Below are 27,984 nucleotides of genomic sequence, written 5' to 3' on the forward strand. Positions count from 1 at the left end.
GCGAGCGGCCATCCGTACGACAAGATGGCCGCGTCCTCCCGGCGGAGCCCGTCGCGCCGGCCGGGCCCCCGGGTCCTTCTCTGGGGCAGCGCCGCACCTGACGCCGGGTTCCCCTCCGGGAGGCCGCGGCCCCGCCTCGAACCCCCGGCGTCCGGCCCCGCCTCTGCCGCCGCGCCGCCCTGAGCGGCGATGGCGGCGTCCGCGCTTCCGCGCTCGGCTCCCGCGGCGCGCTTGGCCCCCGCGGCTTCCCGTCGTCGCCTCGCCCGGCAGCCAGTCGGGGCGACGCCGGGTCAGTCCGCGGCCGGCCTGGGAAGATGGACGCAGGTGAGGAGGGCGGGCGTGCGGGCTCTCGCCGCGGCACTCCCAGAGTCTCCGCGTCCCGGCCCGCCGCCCCTCGAGGCCGGCGGGGCGGAGGGCAGCGGCGGCGGCGTGGGGCGGCGGGCTCTGGGGCGGCGGGCGCTGGGGCGGCGGGCGGGCCGGCCGGCCGCCCCTCCAGGCCGCGCCCCGGCCCCCTCACGCCGCGCCGGCTGCCGGCCTCCCCGCGCCGCCGCGCTCCTCGGGCCTCGCGGGCCTCCCCGGGCGCCGGGAGGGGGGCGGTGGGGGTGGGCGCGCGCTCGGCCCCGGGCCCCCGTCCGCGGCCCCGCACGGGCGGGCCGTGGAGCCGGCCTGGCCCCGCGGACGGCAGCAGTGCGGTCCGCGTAACTCGTCCGAAGTTGCCGGTCGCTGCTCCGGAAACGGCAGCGCGGGCATCTTTTGTTTTCGGATTGGATTCTGCGCCGGGGCGCCGGGGTGCCGGGGCGCCGGGGTGCCGGGGAGTCGGGGCGCCGGGTGTCGGAGTGCCGGGGCGCCGGGTGCCCCCGGTGCGCGGCCCGTCGGCTCCCCGTTTACTTCGCTGGCCAGCCGCTTTGGAGACGCCTGTCCTCCTGAATGACGTCGCGTTTGTTTTTTCGTCCCCTGGCAGCGGCATCGTACCTGTGCGTAAACCTTTCCAGGGAAGAATGTGTAATTAGTGTCCCTTTGGACACTTGAGTGTGTTAGGCCGTCGGAGGAAGCCGGATCTCTGGCGGACCCGGGGCTTCCCAAGGAGAATGCTAACCAGATGTATATTTTGTGAGCTCCAAAATCAGACACTCCTGTTTGCCGGAGGCTTGGAGTAGAAGCCCTAAAACCGCTTACTTACCCACTTTTTAGGTATTACTGCTTGAATATGTAACACTGTTTACATGAGAGAAACAGCTAAGCTGGAAAACAGTTTACATCAGCCTTATTACCAAACTTCACATGAATATAAATGCTACAAATGCAACTGTCTGTGTGGCTAACTGATACTTTAATATGACAGTGAATGGTACTTGTGTGATCAAAGTAAAGAAGTTTGGATTTGAAGACCTGAGTTGATGCTGATAAAAAAACATTTGAGGAGCCTGGGCACTGGTGGCTCATGCCTGTAATCCTAGCTACCCAAGCAGCTGAGGTCTGAGGATTGAAGTTTGAAGCCAGCCTGGGGTAGAAATTCCATAGGACTCTTATCACCCATAAGCCACTCAGAAAAAAGCTAGAAGTGGTGCTATGGCTTTAGTAGCATGCTAGCCTGGAGCAAAAGAAGCTCAAGGCCCTCAAGTCAAGCCCCAGGAGGGGTACAAAAAAAACAAAAGGACATTTTTAGGACAGGGGTGATCTAGTTTTATGAGGCCACAGAAGTCCTTTGTTGCGTGAAGGAACAGATAGTATGTTTCTTTTCTTTTACCAGTCCTGGAGCATGAACTCAGGGCCTGAGCACTGTCTTTGGGCTTTCCTCAAGGCTAGAGCTCTACAGCTTGAGCCACAGCACCAGTCTGGCTTTTTCTATGAATGTGATACTGAGGAATCAAACCCCAGTCTTTGTGCATACTAGGAAGCAGTCTACCATTAGGCTAAACTCCCGGCCCCCAGATAATATGCTTCTATCAGCTACCAGAGGCTGCCTGCCTATACTGATAGTTTTGTGTAACTCCAGAATGGTGTTGTAAATACACAAATGGCTCTTGACAGGGGAAAAAAAGGGTTTCCCATCCATTTAAGAGTTTGATGCTTAAGCTTAAGAATATTTCAAGGCTCACGATGGGCCAAAAACAGAGTTTGATGTAATTATTTTCCTTCTGACATAATGCTGGAATGTCCTTTTGTGGTCCACTCTCCTCTGATCCCTGGAGTCCTTGAAGATTGTTTTCTTCCAGCACGTGTAGTAGGTTTTTTTATGGTTCTTATAAATGCTTATTCCATAAGCTACATCGATTACTGACTGCCAAGTATGTGTGCCAGGCATTGTTCTAGACCCTAGGACTAAAGAAATGGACAAAACAAGCCAGGCAACAAACTTGGCACCAGAGGTTCACACCCCACTATTCAAGGTGGCCAATATCTGAGGGTCACAGTTTGAAGCTAGCCTGGACCTTTCATTGAAAGTTCATGGAACTCTTGTTTTTGCCAGTCCTGGGGCTTGAACTCAGGGCCTGGGCACTGTCCTTGGACATTTTTTGCTCAAAGCTAGCACTCTAGCTCTTGAGCCACAGCTCCACTTCTGGCTTTTTTTCTGAGTATGTGGTACTGAAGAATCAAACCCAGATCTTCGTGTATGCTAGGCGAGCACTCTACCACTAGGCTACGCTCCGAGCCCCAAGTTCATGGAACTCTTATCTCCAATAAACTGCCAAAAAGCTGGTAATGAGGCTAGCTGTGTCTTAAGTGATAAAAGTCCTAGCCTTGAGCAAAAGAAGTTCAGAGACAGGGCCTAGGCCCTGAGTTCAACCTCCAGAAAAGAAAAAAGAAATAGACAAAACAGAAAACAGTGTCTCTACTCCCTTGTCATTTCCCTGGAGGCCGGGGATGAGAGTCAAGAGGTATTATTGCTGGTGAGGGAAGAGTGCTGTGTAGGCCCTGCAGTAGCGGATTGGAAGGAAATGCAGCCACAATGGCTAGGAAAGGTCTCATTTTGAAGGTTACATTTTAACTGAGACCTAGAAATGGTACAGGAGGAAGGAATTAGGAGTAGCCTGGGGAGTGGGTGTGCTCAAATCCAGAGACCCAAGTCCTGAGAAGCTAGAGTGGAGGTTGGCTAGTCATTGGTGAGGTCTTGAGCCTCTCTTCTGAATAGGATAATGACCCTTTGGAAGGTGTTGAGAGGAGAAGTAACATTATTAGATTGAGGTTTAACTTGCCCTGGCTTTCTTTTGAGAATGAACTACAGAGGCAAAGTCAGAAGCAAGGATAGCAAGTAAGGAGTTCCAATACGATGGAGTAGAGAGATTTAGATTAGGGTGGAGAGAAGTTTTGGCTTCTTACTGTGTGGTAAGGTCTAGACCTTAGGATTTGTTTTATGGTTGGAAGTTGAGAGAAGGGTTTTTTGACTGAACTGAGAAACTTAGATGAGGAGGCCCTGCTTGGTGGAGAACTCTCAGGACTTTGGCTTTGTGTGATGAACGTGAGGCACTTGCCAGATACATGTTCAAGTAGTGGTGTCAGGGGACCTTTGGTTCTGTAATCTTGAAGCTAGGGGAATAGGCTAATGCCAGATGTGTGCAGTGTGCTATATCACATGTGGTCACTTAGAATTGGAGTGTGAGTGGGGAAGGATCCCAGGATTGCTGATGTGGGGAGGTGGCAGTTTAGTTGTGTTTTCTACCCATCCCCAGAACTATAAACAGATTCCTGATTCTAAGAGTCATTGTATAGGCCAGGACCTAAGTAGCTACACTGTCTACTACCTTGGGAACAAATCCTGTGTCTGATGCTTACATCTCTAGTGCTGCTTCTCATTGTGTCTGGCATGTGATTGATAGTTGGTGAGGCAGAACTAAAGTGAGCACTTAAATATTCCTCTGCTACATGTTGAGCATTCATAGTTCAGACATTAAAAATCCAAAATGCTGCAAAATCTGAAACTTTCAGTGCTGACCTGATGCCGTAAGTGCAGAAATTGCACACCTGAACTCACATGAGAGATTTGCTGGAAATGAAGCATGCATAAGGCATTGTATTCCATCCTCTCAGAGCTGCAAAAGAGAAAGACAGATACTGTCTCTCTTTAGGCATTTACCCCAGCATTTGAGATATAGAGACAAGAGCATCCATTACAAGTTTAAGGTAAGCCTGGAGTATACAGCAAGATCATGTCTCAACAATCATACTAAAAGTATTTTTACAAAATTGTCTTTAAGGGCTGGGAGTTTGGCCTAGTCGTAGGATACTTGCCTAGCATGCATGAAGACGAGGGTTCTATTCCTTGGTACTACATAAATAGAAAATGCTGGAAATGGTCCTGTGGCTCAAGTAGTAGAGCCTTCAGAAAGCCCAAGGACAGTGCTCAAGCCCTAAGTTCAAGCCTTTAGGCTGTGTATATAAATACAGATGTTGTGCTTAGATTTCTCATCTTTTCCCAAGATATATGTGTAAAAATATTTCAAAGTCTCGTCTAAACAATTGGGATAAAGAAACAACCAACCTATACAAGAAATGCAGTTTTTAGAGTTGATGCACAATGCAAATCTGATCTGTTAGCATAAGATATTAATGACTAAGAAAGGCTGCTTGCTAGAGAGCAGTGGGTTTTAATGTGCATTCTGTCCAGCATGTTCACTAAGGCACTATTTTCTAGTTTCCTGACACCAAAATTTTGCCTTCTGCATGCAATGTTTTCAGCATAAGAGTTTCCCAAAAGAAGAAGAAAAACCTTCTGCTAAATTTACTTAGAAAGTATAGTCTTGAAGAAAATATCTACCTATTTTGAGACAGGGTCTTCCTGTACAGGCCCAGGGTGACCTGGGGTCTGAGATCCTGCTGCCTCAGCCATGATTACAGTTGTGCACTATCCTACCCAGCCAAAAAATGTCTTAAAGATGAGATTCATTACAGGAATCCCTGGAAAATTGCTCTCCTGGTTGTGGTTCTCCTTGCTTGGGTGACCAGAACTAAGTAAGTAGGAGCCAAGGAAGTGGGGAGAAACTAAATTCATTGAGCATAATATCCTATTTTTCTCCCTATCATGTTAATACTTTTAAATTATAATACTTTTTCTTATGGATTGCCATATTAACAAAGTACTTTTTGCTGCTTCTTCTAGTTATAAAACAAGTCCCAGCAAAAGGATGGAGAGTGCTTTATCATCCTGCTTTTCCTCCATGTCAAATTCAGATCTTTACCTGGGATCCTGGAGACTGTTTTTTTTCTTCAGGGTTTGCATTCTTTATCTCAGGAGCCATGTGCACTGCTTCATAAGTGATGTGATATGGTGTGTAAAAGTAAAAATATAATAAGGGCCAGGCCTTTGGATTAAGGAATGTCTGTGGAGAAGTGCAGAGGTTGTTGGCTTCAGACAGAGCAGAGTCCTTATGCTGGTCAATCTATATGTCCTTATGCTGGTCAATCTATATGAATGCCAGTCACTGTGAGCCTACGTTCTGCATCTGCCCTGAGTTCACACAGTGTTGGGCAGACAGAGCTGGTGGTGTTATTCCATTGCCTAAGTGTAGAGAGAGACTTAGAGAAGTAAAGGCGTGCATAGTACAGCTACCAATATTTCTGTCAAACAAACCTTAATTGAAATTATAGTGTTATATGAGCCACTGGTTGCTCAAGCCTATAATCCAAGGTACCCAGGAGGCTGAGATCTGAGGATCAAAGTCTGGAGCCAAGTTTGAGGAGACAAATCTGAGAAAGCAAAATGCCAGATGTGAAGTGTGACTCTCGTGATAGAACGCAGGACCCTGAGTTAAAGACAAGTGTTTGGGTGTGTGTTTGTTTGTGTATGTGCACGCACATGTCATCGTTAGTTAGTAAGGTGGGAGTCTGTTCAGAAACATTTCCTGAGCCTTTTTCCTGTCCTCAGCTCATATGTGGGGACAAAGGGTAGGAGGTCCTCTATTCATTCATTGTTCTAGTAGGAGTCCCTATAGCATTGGTTCTAATTTCTTAGAGTAAAAGATCAAGGATCCTTGAGCCTATCTGCCCATATATAGGCTGGCTTCTGGCCTTTAAATGCAGCCTTTTTTTGCGGGGGGGGGGGGTGAGGGGGGCCAGTTGTGGGGCTTGAACTCAGGGCCTAAGCATTGTCCTTGAGCTTTCTCAAGAATAGCATTCTACCCTTGCATTGTCCTTGAGCTTTCTCAAGACTAACACTCAACCCTTGAGCCACAGCACCATTTCTGGCTTTTTCTGTGTATGTGGTACCAAGGAATCAAAACCAGGGCTTCTTGCATGCTAGGCCAGCACTCAACTACTAGGCCACTCTCCCTGCCCCAGCCATGTCTTTTTTTTTTTTTCATATTTTTTAATTGTAATTAATAGAAGGGTTACATTATATTCATCAGATAGAAGGTACATTACTTCACAAATATTGATACCCTCTCTGGTGTCCTGTTTCCCATTTCCCTCCCCCCTCCCCCCAGACATGTCTTTTTTAAAGAATGTTTATGTACTTGAATTTGTAAAAACTGACACTTGTTCAGTTCTTCTTTGTCAACACTTAAGTTTGGAAACAGTGTATTTCCTTCCTTTCCACAGTGTCCTAACTTTTACCATTTCAAAGATTCAAGAAAGCTGGTCCAGAAAGTACCTTTAATACACTCACAGTAGAGTTCAGAGCTCTTTTCATACACTGAGTTGTTTTCTTTTCCCTAGCTCTAGTAGGAAAGCATAATTATTTCCATTTTACCAGGGAGGGAACTGAGGCACAGAAAACATTAACTTAACTCTGGTACTGTGATTAGGAATGGTACTGTGATTAGGAATGTCTTCAAGGCTATGATGCTTGCTCTCACAGTTCCCTGTGGACTGCAGAATGGTGAAGAAGGTCTAGCCCCGAGGAAGACTGTTGGGAGGAATGTGTGTACAGCACACATGACATGTCCACTGCTAGTCTTGTGGCAGGTATGACTTACCCTAGTAGAGGGCAGGGTGGAGGTCTCTCCACAGAAGGTCCATGAGCAGTGGGGCAACATTGGGTGTTTACTAACTCATCCACATTGGTGCTGTTGGGTGGCTCCTGCGAAGCTGGGAGTAGCAAAGCTTTATAGCTTTTCTTCCTTGGTATTTCTTCATCCCCAAGCTGGCTGTTGATTTAATGGTGCTGCACAACCCATAATTTTCATGGCTATGGTAGATTTGGTGATGCATTTGAAGTTAATGGAATACCTCTTATTATTTTCACTCTTAAGTTGGCTTCCTCAACTATAACATTTGCTAATAAACCTAAGAAATTTGCGTACCTGCATTTTGCTGTTTCTGAAGTGAAGTCTCAGTTTCAAAGCTGCCTAGGTATTGTCGCCTTACTCTCAGAGTGAGCTTTTTTTTTTTTTTTCTGTTTTCTTGTCCCATAGTGTCTTTCCTTTATTATCTATCTTATCTGTCTATCTTATCTATCTGCTTCCCTCCCTACCTATATCTATACTCTGAGTTGCTGGGTTATCAGCAAACTCTGTTTCTTATCTGTATGGGTGTTTAGTAACTCCTTTTTCTTTAGGGCTGGTTTCTTCCCCTTCTAGTGCTTCCAGGTAGTACACCCTGGCCTATAGTTAAAGCTGATTCCTTGAGAGGGCCTCAGACATCAGGAGACTATCCCAGCATTGTGGAATTGCTCTCCTGCAAGTGTTGTTAATCGATATTCCACCAGGTTGTTTCTATCCTTTTCTCTTCAGAAAAACTCTTTGGGTGTTTATTGTTTAAAGCTTAGAAATCAATGAACAGCAGTGATTTAAGAGTGGACTTCTAGGATGGAGCCCATCGCTATGCTCCAGAACCCCAGCAGAGTGCCTGCATGCCCACCATAAGTACTGTTCTCCCTCTGCATCTGGGAATGTTTGTAATACCTCCCAGCCTGTGACTGGAAAGTAGGTGGATATAATTAACCCTTATGGGCATAGTAATGATATGTGTACCCTCAACCTGTGGTAATGATTCCAGCTGATACCGATGCCCTTTTCTGCTGGTAAGCTGCCAGGAAAGTCTTTCATGGAAGCTTCGCAGTTGTGTGGCAAAGAATCCTACTATCTCATTTTATGGACAAGGGATTTTTCTACACTCTGTAGTTGGACAAATTGTTCAAGATCCTAAAACTTATGAGTGACCTGGCTGCTATTTAAGGCTGAACTGCCAGGGACCAGGGCCAGCACCTGTTCCTTGCCTTTCCAAGAGAAGTATGAACAGTACAGGGATGTGCTCACAGTGTGTGTCTGTGTTCATCTCTACAACAGGCATGTTCAGGCACCCTAACAAGGTGCCTGAGAAACCTATGCTATCAACTTACATAAGGTCAGTAAAAATTGAATAGCAATCTGTGTTGATACGAAATGAAGGACAAACACGAGGAACCTGCAGGCATGGTATGACGCCATCTGTTTGCATGAACTAGCATGTGAGGATGTGGGTAGTATAGCCCTAGGTTGTCTTCTTTTAAAAAAGGTAATTGTTCCTGGGTATGATAGTACACATCTACAATTCCAGTGCTTGGGAAGCTGAAGCAGGAGAATCTCAAATTCAAGGCTAACCTGGACTCTTGTCGTTCATATATAGATAGACAAGATTAACATGTACTTAGTTGTCACAAAAAATAACATGCCATTGTGATCAAAGTGGGCACATGCTGTTTTTTCTGCACTTGGAGGCAGAAGCAGGCGGGAGGATCACAAATTCTAGGCTAGCTGGAGCTGCACAGTGAGACCCTGTCTAAAAATTACAAAAATAAATGAAAAAAAATGAATTCAGATGCCTGGAAGCTCATGTAGTGTCTTTGGTTTTCAGAAGGCTCCGTAAAGCTGTGGGTGAATGGTAGAATGGCTGGGCACCATTGAAGTGTGAGACAGCAGAGGAGCTTTATGTATGTTGAAGGGTCTCGAAGGAGCCGTTGGGCTGCTCCTTAGTAGAGCTGTGGTCCAAGTGGTAGAGCCCCAGCCTTGAGCAATAAAACTAAGGGACAGGACCCAGTCTGAGTTCAAACCATAGTATTGGCAAAAAAAAAAAAAAGGCAGCTGGAAGGGTGATGCCACTATGAATGCTGTGCATAGTGTACCTCCCCTCTTGGGCCTTTGGGCTGCTGCCAGGACCTCCTAGAGAACATGCAGAATGTGGATTTCCTCAGCCATAGTTTGGTGGACAAGACTCTGGGCCTTTCTCACTTCTTAGTGGAAGCAAAATAGCTCAATGATGATCTGTTTCATTGTTAGCCTGTCAGGTAGACACCTGGCTCTTGTGAAAGCTGGAGACACTACCCTTTGGGAGTGGCCTCAAAGACATGTTCCAGGCTTTGATCTGTTTACTTCTTGGCTCCTTTGAATATTTTGCAGAGGGGTCAAGCTCCCAGTTTCCCACCTAGAAGTAGCACCCCATTCTTTGGATAACTTCCTAGCCAAGAGATGGGGGGTGGACTAGAATCCCATAAGCTCAGTGAGGCTTTGCTTTCATCACCCTAGCTGCACATGCTATAGGGTGATATTGGGAAGCTATAGGTTGTCTGCAAGTGCATATTCCACGCTGTTTTTATGACCACTAGTCTGCAGGTACAAAGGGTATGGTTTCAGTTTATTTTTGTCCTTAGGTTTGTAACATTTTAAGTCTTATCCAGGTGCTTTGTTTGTTGTTTGTTGTTGTGCTGACCCTATCTCTTCCTTCCTTGTCAGCTGTGAGCCTGTACTGGTGGATTAGCTCTAACTCCAGTCCCCAGTCCCTAGCAGACCTCACCTCCCACTTGTCAGCAGTCCCCACCCCCCCCCCCCACTTCTCAGCAGACTCCACCCCCCTCCCACTCCTCAGCAGAGCAAGTGCCTTGTGGGCTGACCTGTGGAACTCCACATGTTTGTTCACTAAAGCTATGGGAAGTTCTGACATAGGATGTGCTGTTTGCTGCAAGAATTTATATTGGGATCTATCTTCACAGAAATACTGTGGGTGATCTCTTTGGTAGTATTAGTATTAGTATTTGTGTGTGGGGGTCATGGGACTTGAATTTGGCCTGGGCGCTGTTCCTAAGCTCTTCAGCTCAAGGCTACTGCTCTACATTTTTTTTTTTTTTTTTTTTTTTGCCAGTCCTGGGACATTTTTTGCTCAAGGCTAACATTCTGCCATTTAAGCCACTGCCGCCACTTCCAGCTTTTTCTGTGTATGTGGTTCCGGGGAATTGAACCCAGGGCTTTGTGCATGCTAGGTCAGCACTCAACCACTAGGCCACGCTCCCGGCCCATACTGCCCTACTCTTGAGCCAAGTCCCACTTCCCATTTTCTAGAAGTTAATTGGAGATAAGAGTCTCAAGTCATTTTGTGCCTGTGCTGGCTTTGAACCAGATCCTCAGTTCTCAGCCTCCTGAGATTATAGGATTACAGCCACCACACCTGGCTTCTTTGGTATTATTTTATATGCCATTAAGAAAGTCAGGGGCTGGGAATTTAGCCTAGTGGTAGAGTGTTTGTCTAGCATGCACGAAGACCTGGGTTCGATTCCTCAGTACCACATACATAGAAAAAGCTAGAAATGGTATTGTGGCTCAAGTGGTAGAGCCTCTACCTCTAGCCTTGAGAAAGCCCAAGTAGAGTGCTCAGACCCTGAGTTCAAGCCCCAGGACTGGGAAAAAAGAAAGAAAGAAAGACAGATATGACTGGGAATGAGGCTTAGTGGTAGAGTGCTTGCTTAGCATGCATGAAGCCCTGGGTTTGATTCCTCAGTACCACATAAACAGAAAAAGTGGAAAGTGGTGCTCTGGCTCAAGTGGTAGATTGCTAGCCTTGAGCACAGAGAGGCCCAGAGACAGTGCTTTGAATTCAAGCCCCACGACTGGCAAAACAAACAAACAAAAAACAGATGTATCTCTTTGGTTTTCGCAGCTACTCTGACCTATGACACTCTCCGGTTTGCTGAGTTTGAGGATTTTCCTGAGACTTCAGACCCTGTTTGGATCCTAGGTAGAAAATACAGCATTTTCACAGGTATGGGCCTCACTAGTGCCACTCTACTCTGCTTCTGCAGAAAGCCTCTTATGATTGTGATTGCTGTCTGTTAAATCTCTTATGATATTTGACTTACAAACTGAAGGCTTTGTGTGTCTTCCTCTTTTAAACAACCACTAGAGAAGGATGAGATCTTGTCTGATGTGGCGTCCAGACTGTGGTTTACGTATAGGAGAAACTTTCCAGCCATTGGTAAGCACCTCACTTTTCTACAACCTACACCTTAACAGTTTTAACTCCATGCCAGACAGCTCATTTTATCCCCAAAGCAACCCTGGATAAATAAATTGTCTGAGGTTCCTCCACCCAGTAGTGGCAGAGCTCCATTCCAAACCTAGGCCTCTACTTCTTGCTGGACAGTTATATTTTCTGCCAGCAAACCACAACTTGTTAATTGGAGCTTAAAGTCAGCCTTAAGGATCATGACAGCATTTGAAACATGTGGTAGAGTGCTGGCCCTAGTAAGATAGCATGCTGCCTCAGAAGATTTGGGGTTCCAGTTGTATATTTGAGTGTGTGTCCTAGGTCTTCTAATACCAATGTGCTTTTCATCTTCAACCGGGGGCAGATTGAAGAGCAAGCGTGACATTAAAGTACATTCCATTAAAAGTGATTCTTTGGGTCCCACTATAATCTTAGCTTCTCAGGAGGTCAAAATCTAAGGATCACTGTTGAGTGAGGTAAGCCAGGACTGAAGGAACAGAAGGCACATGTTCTCCTTGATATGTGAATATTAGATCCAGACAGACCTCAGTATTCAGGTACTCAAGGTCATTGACATGAACTTGGAGATATAAATATAACTGTGTAGACATATAAATCTATAGTAAGATATATATTCTATAGACATATTGATATACAGATCAATATGTATCCATGACATACAAACTCAGCTTAATTTTAATTTTGTTCTTAAATTTATGTGCCAGTGATTGCATATAGAGATTCCATTCTTGAATACTTGTTTGTTAAACTTGACATTTGAAATATGATGTAAAAAATCAGTGTTATTAAAATCTTTTAATTAAAAAAATGTAAGGATCACAGTTTGAAAGCACTCTGGCAGAAAAGTCTGTGAGACTCTCAAAAAAAAAAAGTCAGAAGTAGAGGCTGGGAATTTGGCTTAGTGGTAGAGTGCTTGCCTACCATGCACGAAGACCTAAGTGGTAGAATACCACCTTGAATGAAAAAAACCTGAGATAGCGCCCTGGTCCTGAGTTTGAGCTCCTGTACTTGCACTGACGCATGTGGGCACATAGACACACACACTCACAAGGGTTCTTCTATCAATGTGTACCCAGAAGTGGATGGAGATTGGAGACCTGTGTTCAGCCTTGCCCTTTATAGCCAGAGACCCTAGACTGGCCATTTGGGACCAGGCTGATACCATATGGCCTCTGTAGCCAGGTTACGAGTTGGCTCTTTCCCTAAATGAAACCTGCCCTTTTTTTCATTCTTTCTCCAAAAGTGACATAAATTGAATAGACTGGCTTTATGTTCTAGAATACTCAGAAATAAAATCCGTATCACCATAGGTTTAGTTCAGTAATTCATCAAATAGGGTTTGGGAATAGTCATTTAGTCCACAGATCTTAGATTCCAATGTTGCACCTTCTCCAAGCTTGTTCTTTACATGGCCCTGGTCCCTGGTGACCACTTCAGGTTAAGGGGAGGAAATCAGGGCTAGAGAGGTGCCTTTGGTGTGGAGGAGATAAATGTGGTATTGTATGGCAAGTGTCTTCTCTGTACTCTGCAGAAATGACTTTTTTTTTAAATTTTAAATTTTTATTTATTTTTTTATTTTTTGCAATTCCTGGGTTGAGTTCAGGGACTGAGCACTGTCCTTGGACTTTCTCAAGGCTAGAGCTCTACCACTTGAGCCTCAACACCACTTCTGGCTTTTTTTTTCTATATATATGGTACTGAGGAATTGAACCCAGGTCTTCATGGATGCTAGGCAAGCACTCTACCACTAGGCCAAACTCCCAGTCCCACGAAATGACTTATTTGTATTAGAAGTGAGGTGAGGATGATAGGAGGAATGATCACTCCAATGCCCTGCAGGCTGTGCCATGTTCCTATATGGGAGCAGCTTTACTGAGGGAACAGAAGTGGGAAGAGATAGGCCAGCGCCCTATGCTCTCTCTCTCGTGCCAGAGTGTACCTTCACCAGCACATTGTACCTTTGCTAGTACAGTGTACATCCTTCTTCCTCGTCACAGCTCTGTCATGGCATTCCACTGAACTCTTACTGAGGGCCAACAGGATAGTTTCCACATGTTGGTTATATATTGTCATTGGAGTACATACTGACTTTCTGCATCCCAGAAGTGGACATGGAGTGGGCAAGGCCTGAGGTACACGTGCTGCAAGTATGGAGAATTGTCAGTAATCACTGTAGCACATGGCCCCAGTTCATACTCAGGAACACTGGGCATCATGAACCTTTGAATCCTTGCCTTTCTCGTAATTTTCCTTGGTTAACTCTGTGTTTTTTGGATTCATCTTGGGGGTTATCGGTTCAAAGCTTACCAGCCATTCCTGTTGTTCATGACTGGCTCATTCATATATTTTTCCCACTTGGAGGGATATGTAAGAGTCAGTGCCATGATATGGAGCCAACCCCTTGCTCCTGCCTAGGACTCGTGGCCTCTGTTGGGCCATTTTATGCATATGCTTCTCTCTGTCTGCCGTAACAGGAGGAACTGGCCCCACCTCAGACACGGGTTGGGGATGCATGCTGCGGTGTGGACAGATGATCTTTGCCCAGGCCCTTGTGTGTCGACATTTAGGCAGAGGTGAGTCATAGTGATTGAGGGAGGCTGTATGATGAGGGATATTCAGAATACACCATAGGTAAAACCCAAATTAGAATTTGGAGGCTTCTAGTGTAATGACCTATTGGTTTTGTTATGTTGTTTTGTTTTGAGCCAGTCATGGGCTTGAATTCAGTGCCTGGGCATTGGCCCTGAGCTTCTTTTTGTTCAAGGCTAGTCTCTACCACTTCAGGCACAACACCACTTTGGTTTTTTTGATTATTTATGGAGATTAGTGTCTCACAGACTTTGCTGCCCAAGTGGCTTCTAGCTGTAATTCTCAGATCCCAGCCTCCTGAATAGCTGGGATTGTAGACATGAACCACCATTGTCTGGCCACCTATTGGTTTTTATTGATTATAGAAACTGATTTTAGAGTGTTGATATACCTGTTTATATTTTTTTAATTATCTTCAAATTTGTCTTTGTAACTGTATTTTACTTTCAGTCTGGATTTGTTTTGATGAGTTTTGTATATTTGAAATCCTTTTTTTTTTTTTTTTTTTTTGAATCAGTTGTAAGTCTTGAACTCGGGTCCTGGAAGCTGCCCCTGAGCTTCTTTTTGCTCAAGGCAAGCACTCATCACTTGAGCCACAGTGCCACTTCTGGTGTTCTGGTGGTTAATTGGTGATAAGAGTCTCATGGACTTTTTATGCCTGGGTTGGTTTTGAACCGAAATCTACAGATCTCAGCCTGCTAAGTAGCTAGGATTTCAGGTGTAAGCCACCAGCTCCCAGCTGTAAATGTATCTGTCTGTGATTTTTTTTTTCCTTTTTGCCAGTCTTGGGGCTTGAACTCAGAGTCTGGGCACTGTCCTTGAGCCTTTCTCAAGGCTAGAGTCCTACCACTTGAGCCACAGCACCACTTCCGGCATTTTCTGTGTATGTGGTGCCGAGGAATCTTAACATAGGGATTCATACATGCTAGGCAAGCGCTCTTACCCCTAAGTCAAACTCCCGGCCCTCTAATGGGCCACAAACTGCGATCCTCAGATCTCATTCTCCTGAGTGGCTAGGATTATAGGTGTGAGCCACCAGCATCTGGCTTGAATTTGGCTTTTTACTTTAGAAAGGTTCAAAGAACTTCTGGGGTACATCTGAGCTGAATGCTATGTAGAAGAAGGATTTATTTTTGTGTTTGTTTCCAATAGATTGGAGGTGGGCACAGCGGAAGAGGCAGCCTGACAGCTACTTCAGTGTCCTTGGTGCTTTCCTGGACAGGAAAGACAGCTACTACTCTATCCACCAGATAGGTGAGGACCCCCAGGGACGCGCTGTCCTCTGTGGAGTTTGGAGTGAGAAGACACTAAGTCACTGGCCCCTGTGACTCCTGGGACTACTGTTGGTGGTCCAGCAGCAGCTCAGACCCTAGGCTTGCACTCCTCTTGCCCGTGCTCCTGTACAGAGGCTGAAAACTAGGTTCCATCTCAAGACTGGCAGACCTGGGTGGGTGGATGTTCTGTCCACACCTCTCTGTAAAGTGTTTGCTGACACCACATGCCTCAGAGGTGCAGGGGGTATTAGGTTGTCCGTGGTGGTTATGTTGCTAATCTGGGTTTGTTTCCTGCAGCTCAAATGGGAGTTGGTGAAGGGAAGTCTATTGGCCAGTGGTATGGGCCGAACACTGTCGCCCAGGTCCTCAAGTACGTATCCAGCCTATCTCTTCTTTTTCTCTGGGATAGCATGAGCTTTCCATGCTCCTTGAGTGTTGGGGGAAAAAAAAGGGTTCTGTTTTTTTCCTTATAAGACCAGTAGGACCTCAAGATGACCATACCTGGTTGTGTTTTGAGTGGGATTCATGTGTCCTGGTAAAATGAGTGCCTTCCTCTTGGACCCTAGGGTGGGCCTGGTCTCTGGCTCCTAGGCCCATATGGAATGGTAGCTTCTGGGTGCTGGAACCATGGCAGCTTGGGTGCTGTCCCTCCAGGTGTGGCACATGTCTCAACGTCTGCAGCTTGGTCAGAGCTTGCTTTGCTTTCTTGCCTCATTTATTCTGAGTAACATTTGTCCCTTTGGACTTCCAGCACTGTAATTCCTCTGAAGTGGCTCTTCCTGCCCTTTCCAGGGACTAGCCTCTTCTATCCCGCCTCCTCATAGTCATTTGACCTGATTCACCATTCCCTGTGGCTATGTGCCCTGGTAGCCAGAATTTTTAAGGGACTCTGAGCCAGTGCCTCAGTGCTCACTCTCTCTACCGGGCTTATGCCTGATGTATAGCACAGCTGTCTCTAGCTGTAGCTTTCCCTCAGTGTCTCTGTACAGCTGTTTGCCTTCTCATACACAATGGCCCATGCCACCCCACATTGTCTGTGGCAGCCCTTTCCCTGTGAAGGTGCCAGGGGAAGGGCTGCTCAACACGGTGGCCTGGGCTTGGATCTTGCCTGTCCAAGACCCAGGCTTGTGTTTGGGTGTCGCCCTTGTGTAGCCCAGGGTCGCTCTGTGCACTTAATTCCTTATGAGGGGCAGCTGGCAGTGAGGAATAGCCTAGTTCATCCTCAGCTTGCTTCCTGTTGCTCTTTCTGAGACTCGGTTTTTCCCTTTGGGGAGCATTCAGTTACTGATATTTTCCTGGGATCAGAAAGCTCATGGCCATGTTCTCTTGCTTTCTGTAGGAAGCTTGCTGTGTTTGACACTTGGAGCTCCTTGGCGGTTCACATAGCAATGGACAACACTGTAGTGATGGAGGAAATCAGTAAGTGGCTTAGGGTTCTAGCTGACAAGGAGGAATTATGGGTGACACATGTTTTCCCTGCTGAGTCTACTAAGGAGCCTCACCTGGGAAATTGTGAGTCTTAGAACAGTACTAGCACTCCCCTGAGGGTGGAGGGCTACACAGAACATCTGGTGACATTGTTTTCTTGCTGTGCACACCAGGTCCTCCTTTCAGTGTGATCTACAGGCCAAGGTTGGGTGTGGTGGCACAGGCCTGTACATGTAACACTAGGGATCTTGAGGTAGGAGGATCCTTGAGTCTAGGAGTCAAGGCCAGCCTAGGCCATGTAGAAGACTCTATCAAGAAAAACAGAGAGACAGAATAAAAAGCAGTATGCAAGAAGTAATCAACCTCTAGCCACTGTTGGTGGTTCACACCTGTAACCCTAGTTACTCAGGAGGCTGAGATCTAAGGATTGTGGTTTAGGGCCAGCCCGGGCAGGGAAGTCTGTGAGCCTCTTGGTTCCAATTCATTACTGAAAAGCTGGAAATGATACTATGGCTCAGAGTGGTAGGGTACTAGGCTTGAACACAAAGACTAGGCCAGCACCCAGGCCCTGAGTTCAAGCCCAAGACAGGGGAAATGAAAGGAAGGAAGGTAGCCAGCAAGCAGTATGCTGAGTAGGCTATGTTCAGCTATACTCAGGCAGGGATTCTGGCTAAGTGTCCTTCTGTTTGTTAATGTGCCGCAATGAGGTGCAAGAACAACGTTTGAGTAACCCCATCTCAAGAAAGAAGTATCAAGTGAAGGAAGTGCAGCCAGAAACCAAAGGGGACCCCAGCAGGCCAGAATTGATGTCTGAAAGGAAAGCCCGGGCTTTAACAGCTATTGTTGAGCAAGGGCCTGTCCTGTGGTATAGCCATAGTGACTCTACTTTTGTATTTTAGTGTCTATTCATATTCTACTCAACAGCACCTTTTCCCAAAGAATATCACAAGAAACTGCTTCAAGTCCAATTCTATTAGCGTTCTAGCTGTAAGCTGTTGGCCTTGGGTCCACTAGAAGTGAGAGGCCCACGGATGTGGGCCACCACAGGGCATCTGCCAGGTCATGCTCCTTGGTTGTCTTCACTGGTGTATTGGCAGTGTTGGGAGGGGCCTGGATCTGGCCTAGTAAGGAGCATCACTGACCCCACAGCTGTGGGCACTGCCAGGACAAGTTGTCCTTCCATGAGTCTTTTTCCTTGGGAGAGGTCAAGCTAGAAAGGCACCAGGGCAAGGGCTTTTTCTGTGACTCTTATTTCTTGAAAAAAAATTTTTTTTATAAAACTAGGAAAAGTAGGAAGAAATGCTAGTGATTTTACCACTCAGAAATAACACTATCTAAATCAACAAAGTAAATTAGAAAAAAAGGGGAGAAAATAATAGCACCCTAGAAAGAAGTGTTCTTTTCATGTTTTTAAAAACATGCCAGGCACTGGTGGCAAACACCTTTAATCCTGTCTACTCAGGAGGCTGAGATCTGAGGATTGAGGTTCAAAGCCAGCCTAGGCAGGAAAGCCCTGGCGACTCAGAATAGCTGGAAGGAGAACAGTAGCTTAAGTGGTAGAGCACTAGTTTTGAGGGAAGAAGTTCAGGGACAGCGCTCAGGCCCTGATGTCTCAAGCCTTAGAACCGGCAAAACCAAATGAAAATTTAATACCAGTGCAAAAACAGCCAAGAAAAGGAGTGGGAGAAAAAAACCAAGGTCGCTGAATTTAAGCTTCCATAGAAGTAGTTTAGAATAGTGGAAGTTTCCAAAGGAATAAGAGAACTTTCCCCTAGTTAGGTGAGAGTTGTCTTTAGCACTAAATGCCCCCAACTTTTTGTTGTTGTTGTTGTTGGTTGTGAGGCTTGAACTCTGGGCCTGGGCACTGACCCTGACCGCTTCAGCTCAGGGCTGGTGCTCTACCACTTGAGCCAAAGCAGCACTTCCAGTTTTCTGATGGTTAATTGGAGATAAGAGTCTCATGGGACTTTTGTGCTCAGGCTGGCTTTGAACTGTGATCCTTAGATCTCAGCCTCCTGAGTAGCTAGGACTACAGGCACGACCTACTGGCTCCCGGCACCTCCAACTTTGTAAAATCAGAAATACTGAAATAGCCAGGTGACGTGGCTCTCGCCTGTGTGTGTGTGTGTCTGTATCTGTATCTGTGTCATCCTGGGGATGACGCAGGGCCTGAGCACTGTCCTTGGGCTTTCCTCAAGGCTAGTACTCTACCACTTGAGCCACAGCACCACTTCCGGCTTTTCTATATATACAGGACCAAGGAATTGAACCCGGGTCTTCGTGAATGCTAGGCAAGCACTCTGCCACTAGGCCACACTCCTGGCCTATACAATAATTTTTTTTTTGCCAGTCTTGGGCTTGAGCTCAGGGCCTGAGCACTGTCCTTGGACTTTCTCAAAGCTAGAGCTCTACCACTGAGTCTCAGCACCACTTCCAGCTTTTTTTTTATGTATGTGGTACCGAGGAATCGAACCCGGGTATTCATGCATGCTAGGCAAGCACTCTACCACTAGGCCAAACTCCCGGCCCCATATACAATAATTTTTTAAGTTGACTGACTATGCCTGGAAAACATTTGTTCTCTGTGAGTAGCAGGGTTCTAGGAAAATTTGGTTTTCCTACTTACATTTTAAGCACTTTCCTTCTTAGTGCCTTTCTTGATGGTGCCATGGTGATTTGCTTGTTCCTTGGGGAGACTTGCCTACCTTGCTTGGCCTGTGAAAAGCCCATTTTTTTGTCCAGGAAGGTTGTGCAGGGCTGGCCTTCCCTGTGCTGGGGCTGCTGCACTTCCTGCAGATTCCGAGCGGCACTGTAATGGCTTTCCTGCTGGAGCTGAGGTCACTCACAGGCCATCACCCTGGAGACCACTAGTGCTTCTCATCCCCCTGCGCCTGGGGCTCACAGACATCAATGAGGCCTACGTGGAGACATTGAAGGTGGGTCTTGAGAGTGGCTGTGGTCCTCGGCACTTCCTTCCCAGGCTTCAGCCACTTCCAGCCTGTGGTCAGCAGTCCTGGAGAAGTGTAAACAACCAGTAAAGGGATGGGAAGAATGGTAATTGATCAAGAGAGGCAGGAAAGGCTTTAAACAGAACAAGGTTTTTGAAAATTTAAACATCAAGAACTTCATAAGGAGTGAGCCAGGTGCGGTGGCTCAAGCGGATAGCATAGTGGCTTTGAGCGGAAAAGTTCAGGGGCAGCACCTAGGCCCAGAGTCCAAGCCCCATGACTGACAAAAAATAATAATAATAAAATAAAAAATTAGGAAAAGAACTTCATAAGGTGTCCTCAGGCCCAGGAGGCTGACACTCAGGTCTTGCTATGTCTGCCCACTGAGGAAGGGAAGCTCTGTGAGAAGCCTGAGACCCTTGGAGAATTCCACCCCTATGTGACTCTACATCCCTATCTGTTCCATCTGTACAAAGTCCCTTTGAAGCTTCAGTTGATTCAGAATGTAGGTTCAGGAGCTAAATGAGATTCTTACATGAAATGGAAACTTGCCTTTTGTCAAAAATCTGGGTGCCAGTGGAAGTGTTGCTGTTGCTTAAAGTGGTAGAGTGCTAGCCTTGAGCAAACGAGCTCAGGGACAGAGTTTAGGACCACAGTTCATGTCCCATGACTGGCCAAAAGGAAAACAAAACACATTCATTTGCCTAGTGCTGGTGGCTCACACCTGTCGTCCTAGCCATTCAAGAGACTAAGATCTGAAGATTGGAGATCAGAGCCAGCTTAGGTAGGCTATTAATCAACCGAAACCCGGCAACAGAACTGTGGCTCAAATGGTAGTGTTGGCCTTGATGAGTAAGAAAGCTAAGGGACTGTGCCCAGGCCCTGAGTTCAAGTCCCTTTACTGGCACGTGCGTGCATGCACACACATGAGTGTGTATACACACACACACAAAACAGTATTCCCTTCAGATAGTGTTTCTGGTCTCAGTTTTCCCTCTTCCTCTGGCTCTGTGACTGCCTCTGCTATAGTCTCAGTGTCAGCTCCCCCTTTAAGAATTTTTTGTTGTTATTGTAAAGGTGATGTACAAAGGGGTTATAATTATACAAGTCAGGTAATGAGTATGTTTCTTTTACACAGTGTCACTCCTCTCACTGTCCCCCAGTTTTCCGTCCCATTCCTACTTACAACATAGTATCTAGTAAATATCACTGCTGCATTTTTTTCACCTTTTGTCCTTTCATTTCTATCCCCCCCCTTTACCCTCCTAAAGACTGATGAGTACAAAAAAGATGAAAACAAAAACAGTGACAAAGATAAAAAAACAGTTTCCATTTTTGGGTGCTGTGGCTCATGCCTATAATCCTAGCTACTCAGGAGGCTGAGGATTAAGGTTTAAAGCCAGCCCGGGCACAAAAGGACCTGAAACACTTATCTCCAGTTAACCTCTAGAAAACAGGAGGCTGGGAGTTTGGCCTAGCAGTAAGAGTGCTTGCCTAGCATGCATGAAGACCTGGGTTCAATTCCTCGGTACCATATACATAGAAAAGGCTGGAAATGGTGTTATGGCTTAAGTGGTAGAGCCTTGAGAAAGTCCAAGGACAGTGCCCAGGCCCTGAGTTCAAGCCCCAGGACTGGCAAAAAAAAAAAAAAGAAAAGAAAAAAAAGTTAAATAAATTAAAAAAAAAAGGGGAAATGGGGCTTGGCTCAAAGGTAGGGTGGTAGCCTTGAGCTGAAGAGCTCAAGGACAGTGCCCAGGCTGAGTTCAAGGGCCATAACCCACCCTGAGCCCCCCCCATGTATATATATATATATATATATATATATATATATATATATATATATATGTTATATGATGAGATGCACTTAGGTTGCTCCTTTCCTAAGAGTATTCTCCTTTGGTCTTACTGTGTGTAAATGCCTAGAGACCTGTCTCTGTGTATTTTGGGTTTAGCTTTCACATATAAAAGAAAACATGTGCTATTTGTCTCTCTGACCTGACCCCTCACTTCATGTGATTTGTTCTAGGGCCATCCATTTCCCCGCAAATGACTTATTATTCTTTGTAATGGCTGTGTGTAGCCGATTTCTCCTTGCCCACCCCTCACCTGACTTGCCTGTATCCACTTCTCCTGCCTCACTAGGTCAAATCACCTCCCACCCCTGTCCACCACCTGATCCTGACCTGTGTGTACATGCCCACTTTTTTGCAGGCCACTTCCCTGGTGCTGTGGGACGTGCTGGAGTTGTACCTGCTCTGGGTGTGCTCTTGCTGGGTCCCATGGCTGGGGTGAGGTGGGGTATCTGTGTCTGCCCAGGGGTGTCTTCTGGCTTGGACAGCAGAACTAGTGTGCTCCTCTTTTCCACAGCACTGTTTCATGATGCCCCAGTCCCTGGGCGTCATCGGAGGGAAGCCCAACAGCGCACACTACTTCATTGGCTACATGGGTAAGTCCAGTCTGGGTGCTGTAGTTCCACAGTAGGAGTGGATTTAAGGGCTTGTGTGGGCTCTCCTCCCTGCCCCCCTCACCACACCTATGGTGTGAGAATCAATCGTGGAGAAGCAGTGTGCTCCTTCCTGTGAGGGCCTATTCCTGATGCCTGTTTCAGCTGGCTGCTGGGACTTCCTGTGCATCTTCTTTTCCTTGACATTCCAGTCCCCTCCCTGTCTTCTGCCTGCTGCAGTTCTGTTTGGTTTGTCCGGTCAAGCTGACTTTGGTGTGGCAGGTGGCCTGTGCCTGCTTGTTCCCTGTCCTTTGCCCAGCGAACTGCCTTCTGACTTGTTCACCATTGTTGTCAGGTGAGGAGCTGATCTACCTGGACCCCCATACGACACAGCCTGCAGTGGAGCTGAATGACAGCTGCTTCATCCCGGACGAGAGCTTCCACTGCCAGCACCCTCCCTGCAGGATGGGCATCGGGGAGCTTGACCCGTCCATTGCTGTGGTACATTCAGCACACAGACCCCGAGGCAGCCGTTCCTCCCTTGCTCACTTGGCTCAAGGCCAGCGGTGCTCTACCACTTGAGCCACACTTCTCCTTCTGCCTTTTTGGTGGTTGATTGGACTGTACTGCCTCAGCTGGCTTTGAACTCCAGTCCTGAGTAGGATTACAGGTGTGAACCACAAGAGCCCAGCTAAGTAGCTGTTTTGAGTCATTTTGTGACAAATCCTATGTGAGAACAAAAGGCAAAATGTGATCTTTGCAGTTTTTCCAACATTGCAGTTTCTTGTTGATATGTTTGGAAATCCCAAGGCTTTTGAAAGTGTGAACAGTAACCATCAATTCTTAGGTTTTTATCTGGAGATCACCCAGGTGGTTGGCTAGAGTGAGAGTGTGAGCTTGAGTGTGTCCTGTAAGCATGAGGGGATGTGTTTTCCCCACTCTTGACACAGTGATCTGTTGAAGAATGTGTCTCTCCTTATTTATGTAATGTTTCTGGGACCTGGTTCCTTGAAATGAACTACTTCTCTCTTTTGGATGATGGTGTGGTGTTTGGTTTATGCCAACCTGCCTACTCCCGAAATGTATTTGGTGAAGGAGAATAAGAGCTGAGAACAGTTACAATGCCTGCCTTTGTGCCTTCACCACATCGTGGGCTCCACAACATGAACGGTCTGGTTGGTGGAGAATGAGGCAGATCATTTTGACAGGGTACAGCTATGGACACCACCAGAGCACAACTCTCACTCCCACTTCCCAGATACCCAGGGAGGGCATTGGGGACTGGATGGGTGAGCTGGAGCTCTGCGGCTCAGACTTCCATCAACCTACTTGTGAATTCCTCCTCTAAGATTAAGTATACTTTTCACAGTGAATGTGTCTCAGTAACTCACAATGATTGGTACCATCAGTAGATTGCCAGCCCCCGTGGTGGAGAGAGACCAGAAGGTGCTGAGAGCCAGCATGGCAGTCCTATGTCCATCCTGCCATGGGCAGAGCAGGCCTTCTTTCTTCAGTCTCTGTGTCTGTACTTGAGTGCATCCATACCCAAGTGTGTGCAGAGCAGGAGTAGGAAAGAGCACCCAGGTTGATTTATACCCATCTTGAGGTATAATTATAAAATCTTTTGTCTGCGTTTTGCCTTTTTTCTTTTCATGTAAGCATCTTGTAAATCAGGGAGTTTTGATAACTCATTACAAACCAGTGGTTAGTACAGTGCCGGGCTGTTCTTGGCAGTGCCGTTTCCTCATGTCAGACCAAGCTCAGACCTACTTTCTGAGCTGCTGCCTTAAGAATGGCTCGTCTTTGTTGTTAACCCCTACTACATGGCCAGAGGGGCTAATCCACTTTGCCCTGATATATCTTCAAAACCTCTCATTCTCAGAAAATCAAATGAGGCTTGGAAAAAAAAAAAAAAAAGTGGGTATGAATGCTGTTGGCTCACATCTGTAATCCTAGTTACTTGGGAGGCTGAGGTTTGAGGATTGCAGTTCAATGCCAGCCTGAGTAGAAAAGACCATGAGACATTTATCTCCAGTTAAGCAGCAGAGAGCTGGAAGTAGAGGTGTGTCGAGTGGTAGAGTGCCAGTGGTAAGTGGAAAAGGCCAATCAAGAGTGTGACCCTGGGGCCGGGAGTTTGGCCTAGTGGTAGAGTGCTTGCCTAGCATACATGAAGGCCCGGGTTCGATTCCTTGGTACCACATACATAGAAAAAAGCCAGAAGTGGTGCTGAGGCTCAAGTGGTAGAGCTCTAGCCTTGAGAAAGTCCAAGGACAGTGCTCAGGCCCTGAGCTCAAGCCCAGGACTAGCAAAAAAAAAAAAAGTGTGACCCTGAGTTCAACCCCAGTTCTTTCTTGCACACAAAAATAAAAGTGCTGATATGGGTATATCAAGGCAGAGGGTTGGATCATGGGGTGCAGAGAGTGTAGAAGGCCTGGCCATGTAGTGGAGGACACATGGGAACCCTGACAGTGGTGAGTGCAGTGTTACCTCCTGGTTCACTCCAGACATGGCTACTCTGCTCCTACTCCTTCTCGTTGTAGGGGTTTTTCTGTAAGACCGAGGAGGACTTCAGTGACTGGTGTCAGCAAGTCAAGAAGGTCTGTATCTGCCCCTTCCCAGCACCAGCCCGGGACCCCTAGGGACACAGGTTGGGAAAAGGCCACATCTGGGCATACCCTGGCGGAAACTGCTCACCACTCTTCATTCTGCCCCACACGGCTGGGTAGACTCAACAGGGCAGGTGTCGCACACACACTCAATACCCCATGCTAGCATGGGGGTGTTCTAAGCCCGAAAGCTGCCCTCCTGCTCCAGCCTCTGCAGGCAGGCATGTCAGTCACTATGAGTTTTGCTGTAACTTCTGTTAGTGAAATGGGAGAACAGACAGAAACCTGTGCAGTCTTCAGTGTGTAGTCACTCGCTGCTGCCACCTATCTTATAACTGCTTCTCCTTGACAGCTGTCACTACTTGGAGGCGCCCTGCCCATGTTTGAGCTGGTGGAGCAGCAGCCTTCCCACTTGGCCTGTCCAGACGTCCTGAACCTGTCCCTTGGTGAGTGCTGAGGCTGCGGGACCGAGTCCAGGTGGGATCGCCTGCCTGACTGCTGTTCACACCCATCTCATATACCCAGATGTGGCCAGCTTGCTGCTGTGACCCCCAGGGGCAGTGAAATGAGGTCATCTGTGTCACAGATGTGGAGCATCTGCCACCCTTGAGCTCGGCAGTGGCAGAACCTGCCAACCACCCACCCACCTCCTTTCTCCGCCACCCCGGGCCACTTAGCCAGGGTGCTGTGGCATGGAGCCAGTAGCCATTGTATTACTGACCCCTGGGACTCTGACCAGTGTACTTGAGCTGGTCTCTCACCATGCAGGCCAAGATAGTGGAGGGCCCTGGGGCTTGCCCTGGGCCAGTTGTATGTGGTTAGGTTAGTCCTCAGCCAGTTAGGGCAGTCGTGTGTGTGTGTGTGTGTGTGTGTGTGTGTGTGTGTGTGTGTGTGTGTGTGTGTGTGTGTGTGTGTGTGTGTGTGTGTGTGTGTGTGTGTGTGTGTGTGTGTGTGTGTGTGTGTGTGTGTGTGTGTGTGTGTGTGTGTGTGTGTGTGTGTGTGTGTGTGTGTGTCCATGCCCATGCAGTCGAATGAGGTGCTGTTAGCTTCTCTTCAAGGACTTTTTGTTCCTCAGCAGGCGTGAAGTGTCATCGTGGGTCTGGGTACACCCTGTCTATTCTGACTTCTCAGTCAGGAGAGGCCAAGGCCTTTGTTGGGTGGAACTGCAGGGTTGGACGATCTATTCCAGGTTCTCTCCCTCTTCCACTCTGATGAGGTTTCATCCTATTCCTTCCAGATTCTTCTGATGTAGAGCGACTAGAAAGATTCTTTGACTCCGAGGATGAAGACTTTGAAATCCTGTCGCTCTAAAGATCCTGGATTGGGGATGGCCTCCATGGCCCTTCCTGGGACATTTTGAGAATCCAGCCCTGCCTCGGGCGCTAGGTGCCACCGCATTCCATCCATCCAGTCCGCCCCTGCCAAGTGCTGCGTGCCTGGGGCTGCCCCTGTCCAGAGGGCTGCCCACTCTGCTCGTGGACTGAGGACTGCACTGTCCTGGAGGCCTTACTGCTTGGAGTCACACTGCTCAGCCCAGAACACACACTGGGGCCCATTCCACACAAGAAGCCGCCTATCAGAAAGCCCAGTACAGCAGGTCCGCAGCCTGTAGTTGTCCACCTGACACTGCCAGCCCTGTGTCAATGCATTGGCTTTGGTCCTGCTTTTTCCTAGGTGCCAGCGCCTGGTTTATTTGGAATTAAAGCCCTATTTGAAGTTGTTCAACATAGACACAAATTTCTGGGGCACTTCCTGGGCCAGAGTCTCAAGATGTTCCAGTTGGCATTACAAAGTGATGTGTCCTTGCTGGGCAGGGCAAGCTTTTAGTCTGCCCAGTGTGGTTTATCAAGGGCTACCTCAATTGGGAGAGAGGTGGAAAGAAATACAGCCTGACTTCTCTCTCCCTGCTTTGGGGAGAAAAGTATTCAAGGAGTGGGACACATGGAAACCCAAAGATAGGGCCAGCAAGGATGGACAGGGCCAGCAAGGATGGACGCCTGAGCTGCAGGACAGCTGCCGTGCCCCAGGGCGCCTTCTGGAGCCGCAGTCCTCAGGATACCACCAGGGTGCAGCTTTCTGACTCCTTTCAGGGGCTGATGCATTTTGAGACACTCCACTTGCTGCTGCTGTTTGCTTGTTGCACCAGCGCCCCCTCGTGGGGGCGGGGCAAAGATGCTCTCTGCCTGTGAAACTCCTCCCTCACTGGTGGGAGGAGCTTGCTGCCACCTTAGACTTCCTCCATGTTCTTGCCCTGCTCAGAACTTCTCTCCTGGGTCACGGAAGTTTTAGGTGGTTTGGGCCCAAAAGGATGGAAATACTCCCAAAAGCTTTGTGGTCCATTGCAGTGGGGTAGGGCAGCCTGTCTCGTGGTGTCGGCAGAGCGTTCAGCCCTGGCTCAGCACCTGTGACCTTAGCACGCTGGCTTCCTGAGCCCTCAGATCTCCCTCTTTGGTCTCTAAGGGAGCTTTCCTCTAACCAGGGGGCATAAGCAGGCTGGCAGCAGTGGTGGCACTGTCTTGAGAGCCCTTCTCTTGGGTTCTGCAGAATGGCTAGGCAGGAACTGCTCCCCAACTACAGCCCTAGATGCTCACCAAGTTAGGAGGGGCCACTCCATCCACCAAAGTGTTGATGATATAATGTGTTTCCCCCATTCTTCCCTCCCTCTCTCCCACTTCCTTTCCATGGGAGGGTTGGGGTGGCAGGTAAGGCTGGGTGAATTTACATTCCTTTGGGGGCTCTGCTTCCTGAGTCCAGGGACCATGGCTCTGCTGTGGCCCAAGATCTTGCTGCAGATCCTGCCGCGGGTCCCAGAAGCGGGCTGGTGGGTTACTACCACCAGAGAGAGCCCGTGGTTGGAGTTTGTTCATTCTTAGTAGTGTAGTTGGCAAATAAGTTTCAGTAGAAACCAAAGTTTGTGTCTATGGATTTTTTTCCCTTTGATTAGTTTTTAAGTACGAATGCTTAGGCTCATCCCATCACAGACAGGCTTCCGTCCAATAGCAAAGGGAGCCTGCCCTGCTTCTGGCCTAGGTGAGAAGACACCTGTCCTCACCCGTGTTATGTGAACATGTGATCCCAAAAGAAACCAAATGCTTAGGTGAGGACCCCTCGCCTAAGACAGAGGGAGGTGGTGAGGGCTGTCTTCTTACTCTGCCTTGGGGAAATCCTGATGGACAAGTCTAGGTGATTCCCACCCAGCCTCTGGTTTTAGTGCAGGCCCCGGGTGCAGTGGCTTGGTGCCAAGGCATGCCTCTCAGAGAGCTGTGCTGCCCCTGTGGTTGCTGTGTCATGTCATGCACTTACTGCTACAACATGTTCTCACGGTCCTGGGGGGCTGCAGGGGAGAGCGCATACCTTGCATCATCTGGCACCTAGAGCACCAGCATTCTCCCACCCTCAGGACTGCCAATGCTACATCTAACACTGATCTGCAGCCTGGTTTAAAGAACACAGGGACCAGGTGCTGTAATCCTAGCTGGATTGTGGTTCAAGAGGTAGAGCTC

At 47.7% G+C, this 27,984-nt stretch overlaps 1 protein-coding gene across 1 annotated transcript; it reads left to right on the forward strand.

Annotated features, from left to right (window-relative positions):
• The first annotated feature begins 35 nt into the window (after window positions 1–35).
• Atg4b (autophagy related 4B cysteine peptidase) lies at window positions 36–27,336 on the forward strand. Its single transcript, XM_090355201.1, has 13 exons — window positions 36–324; window positions 10,846–10,947; window positions 11,089–11,160; window positions 13,668–13,766; window positions 14,935–15,036; window positions 15,354–15,426; window positions 16,396–16,475; window positions 19,227–19,420; window positions 21,800–21,878; window positions 22,231–22,376; window positions 24,416–24,472; window positions 24,834–24,927; window positions 25,719–27,336. The coding sequence occupies exons 1-13, from the start codon at window positions 315–317 to the stop codon at window positions 25,790–25,792; spliced, it is 1,182 nt and encodes a 393-aa protein (XP_090211327.1). The 5' UTR covers window positions 36–314; the 3' UTR covers window positions 25,793–27,336.
• Window positions 27,337–27,984: the final 648 nt, after the last annotated feature.

This window comes from Megascapheus bottae, chromosome 21 (genome assembly GCF_031878675.1).
Source record: "Megascapheus bottae isolate mThoBot1 chromosome 21, mThoBot2.hap1, whole genome shotgun sequence".
Taxonomy (NCBI): Eukaryota; Metazoa; Chordata; class Mammalia; order Rodentia; family Geomyidae; genus Megascapheus; species Megascapheus bottae.

Coding starts and splice junctions, on each gene's coding strand:
- Atg4b (XM_090355201.1), top strand. Junction 22,377..24,415: donor TTGACCCGTCCATTGCTGTG/GTACATTCAGCA, acceptor TTCTCGTTGTAG/GGGTTTTTCTGTAAGACCGA. Junction 24,928..25,718: donor CGTCCTGAACCTGTCCCTTG/GTGAGTGCTGAG, acceptor TATTCCTTCCAG/ATTCTTCTGATGTAGAGCGA.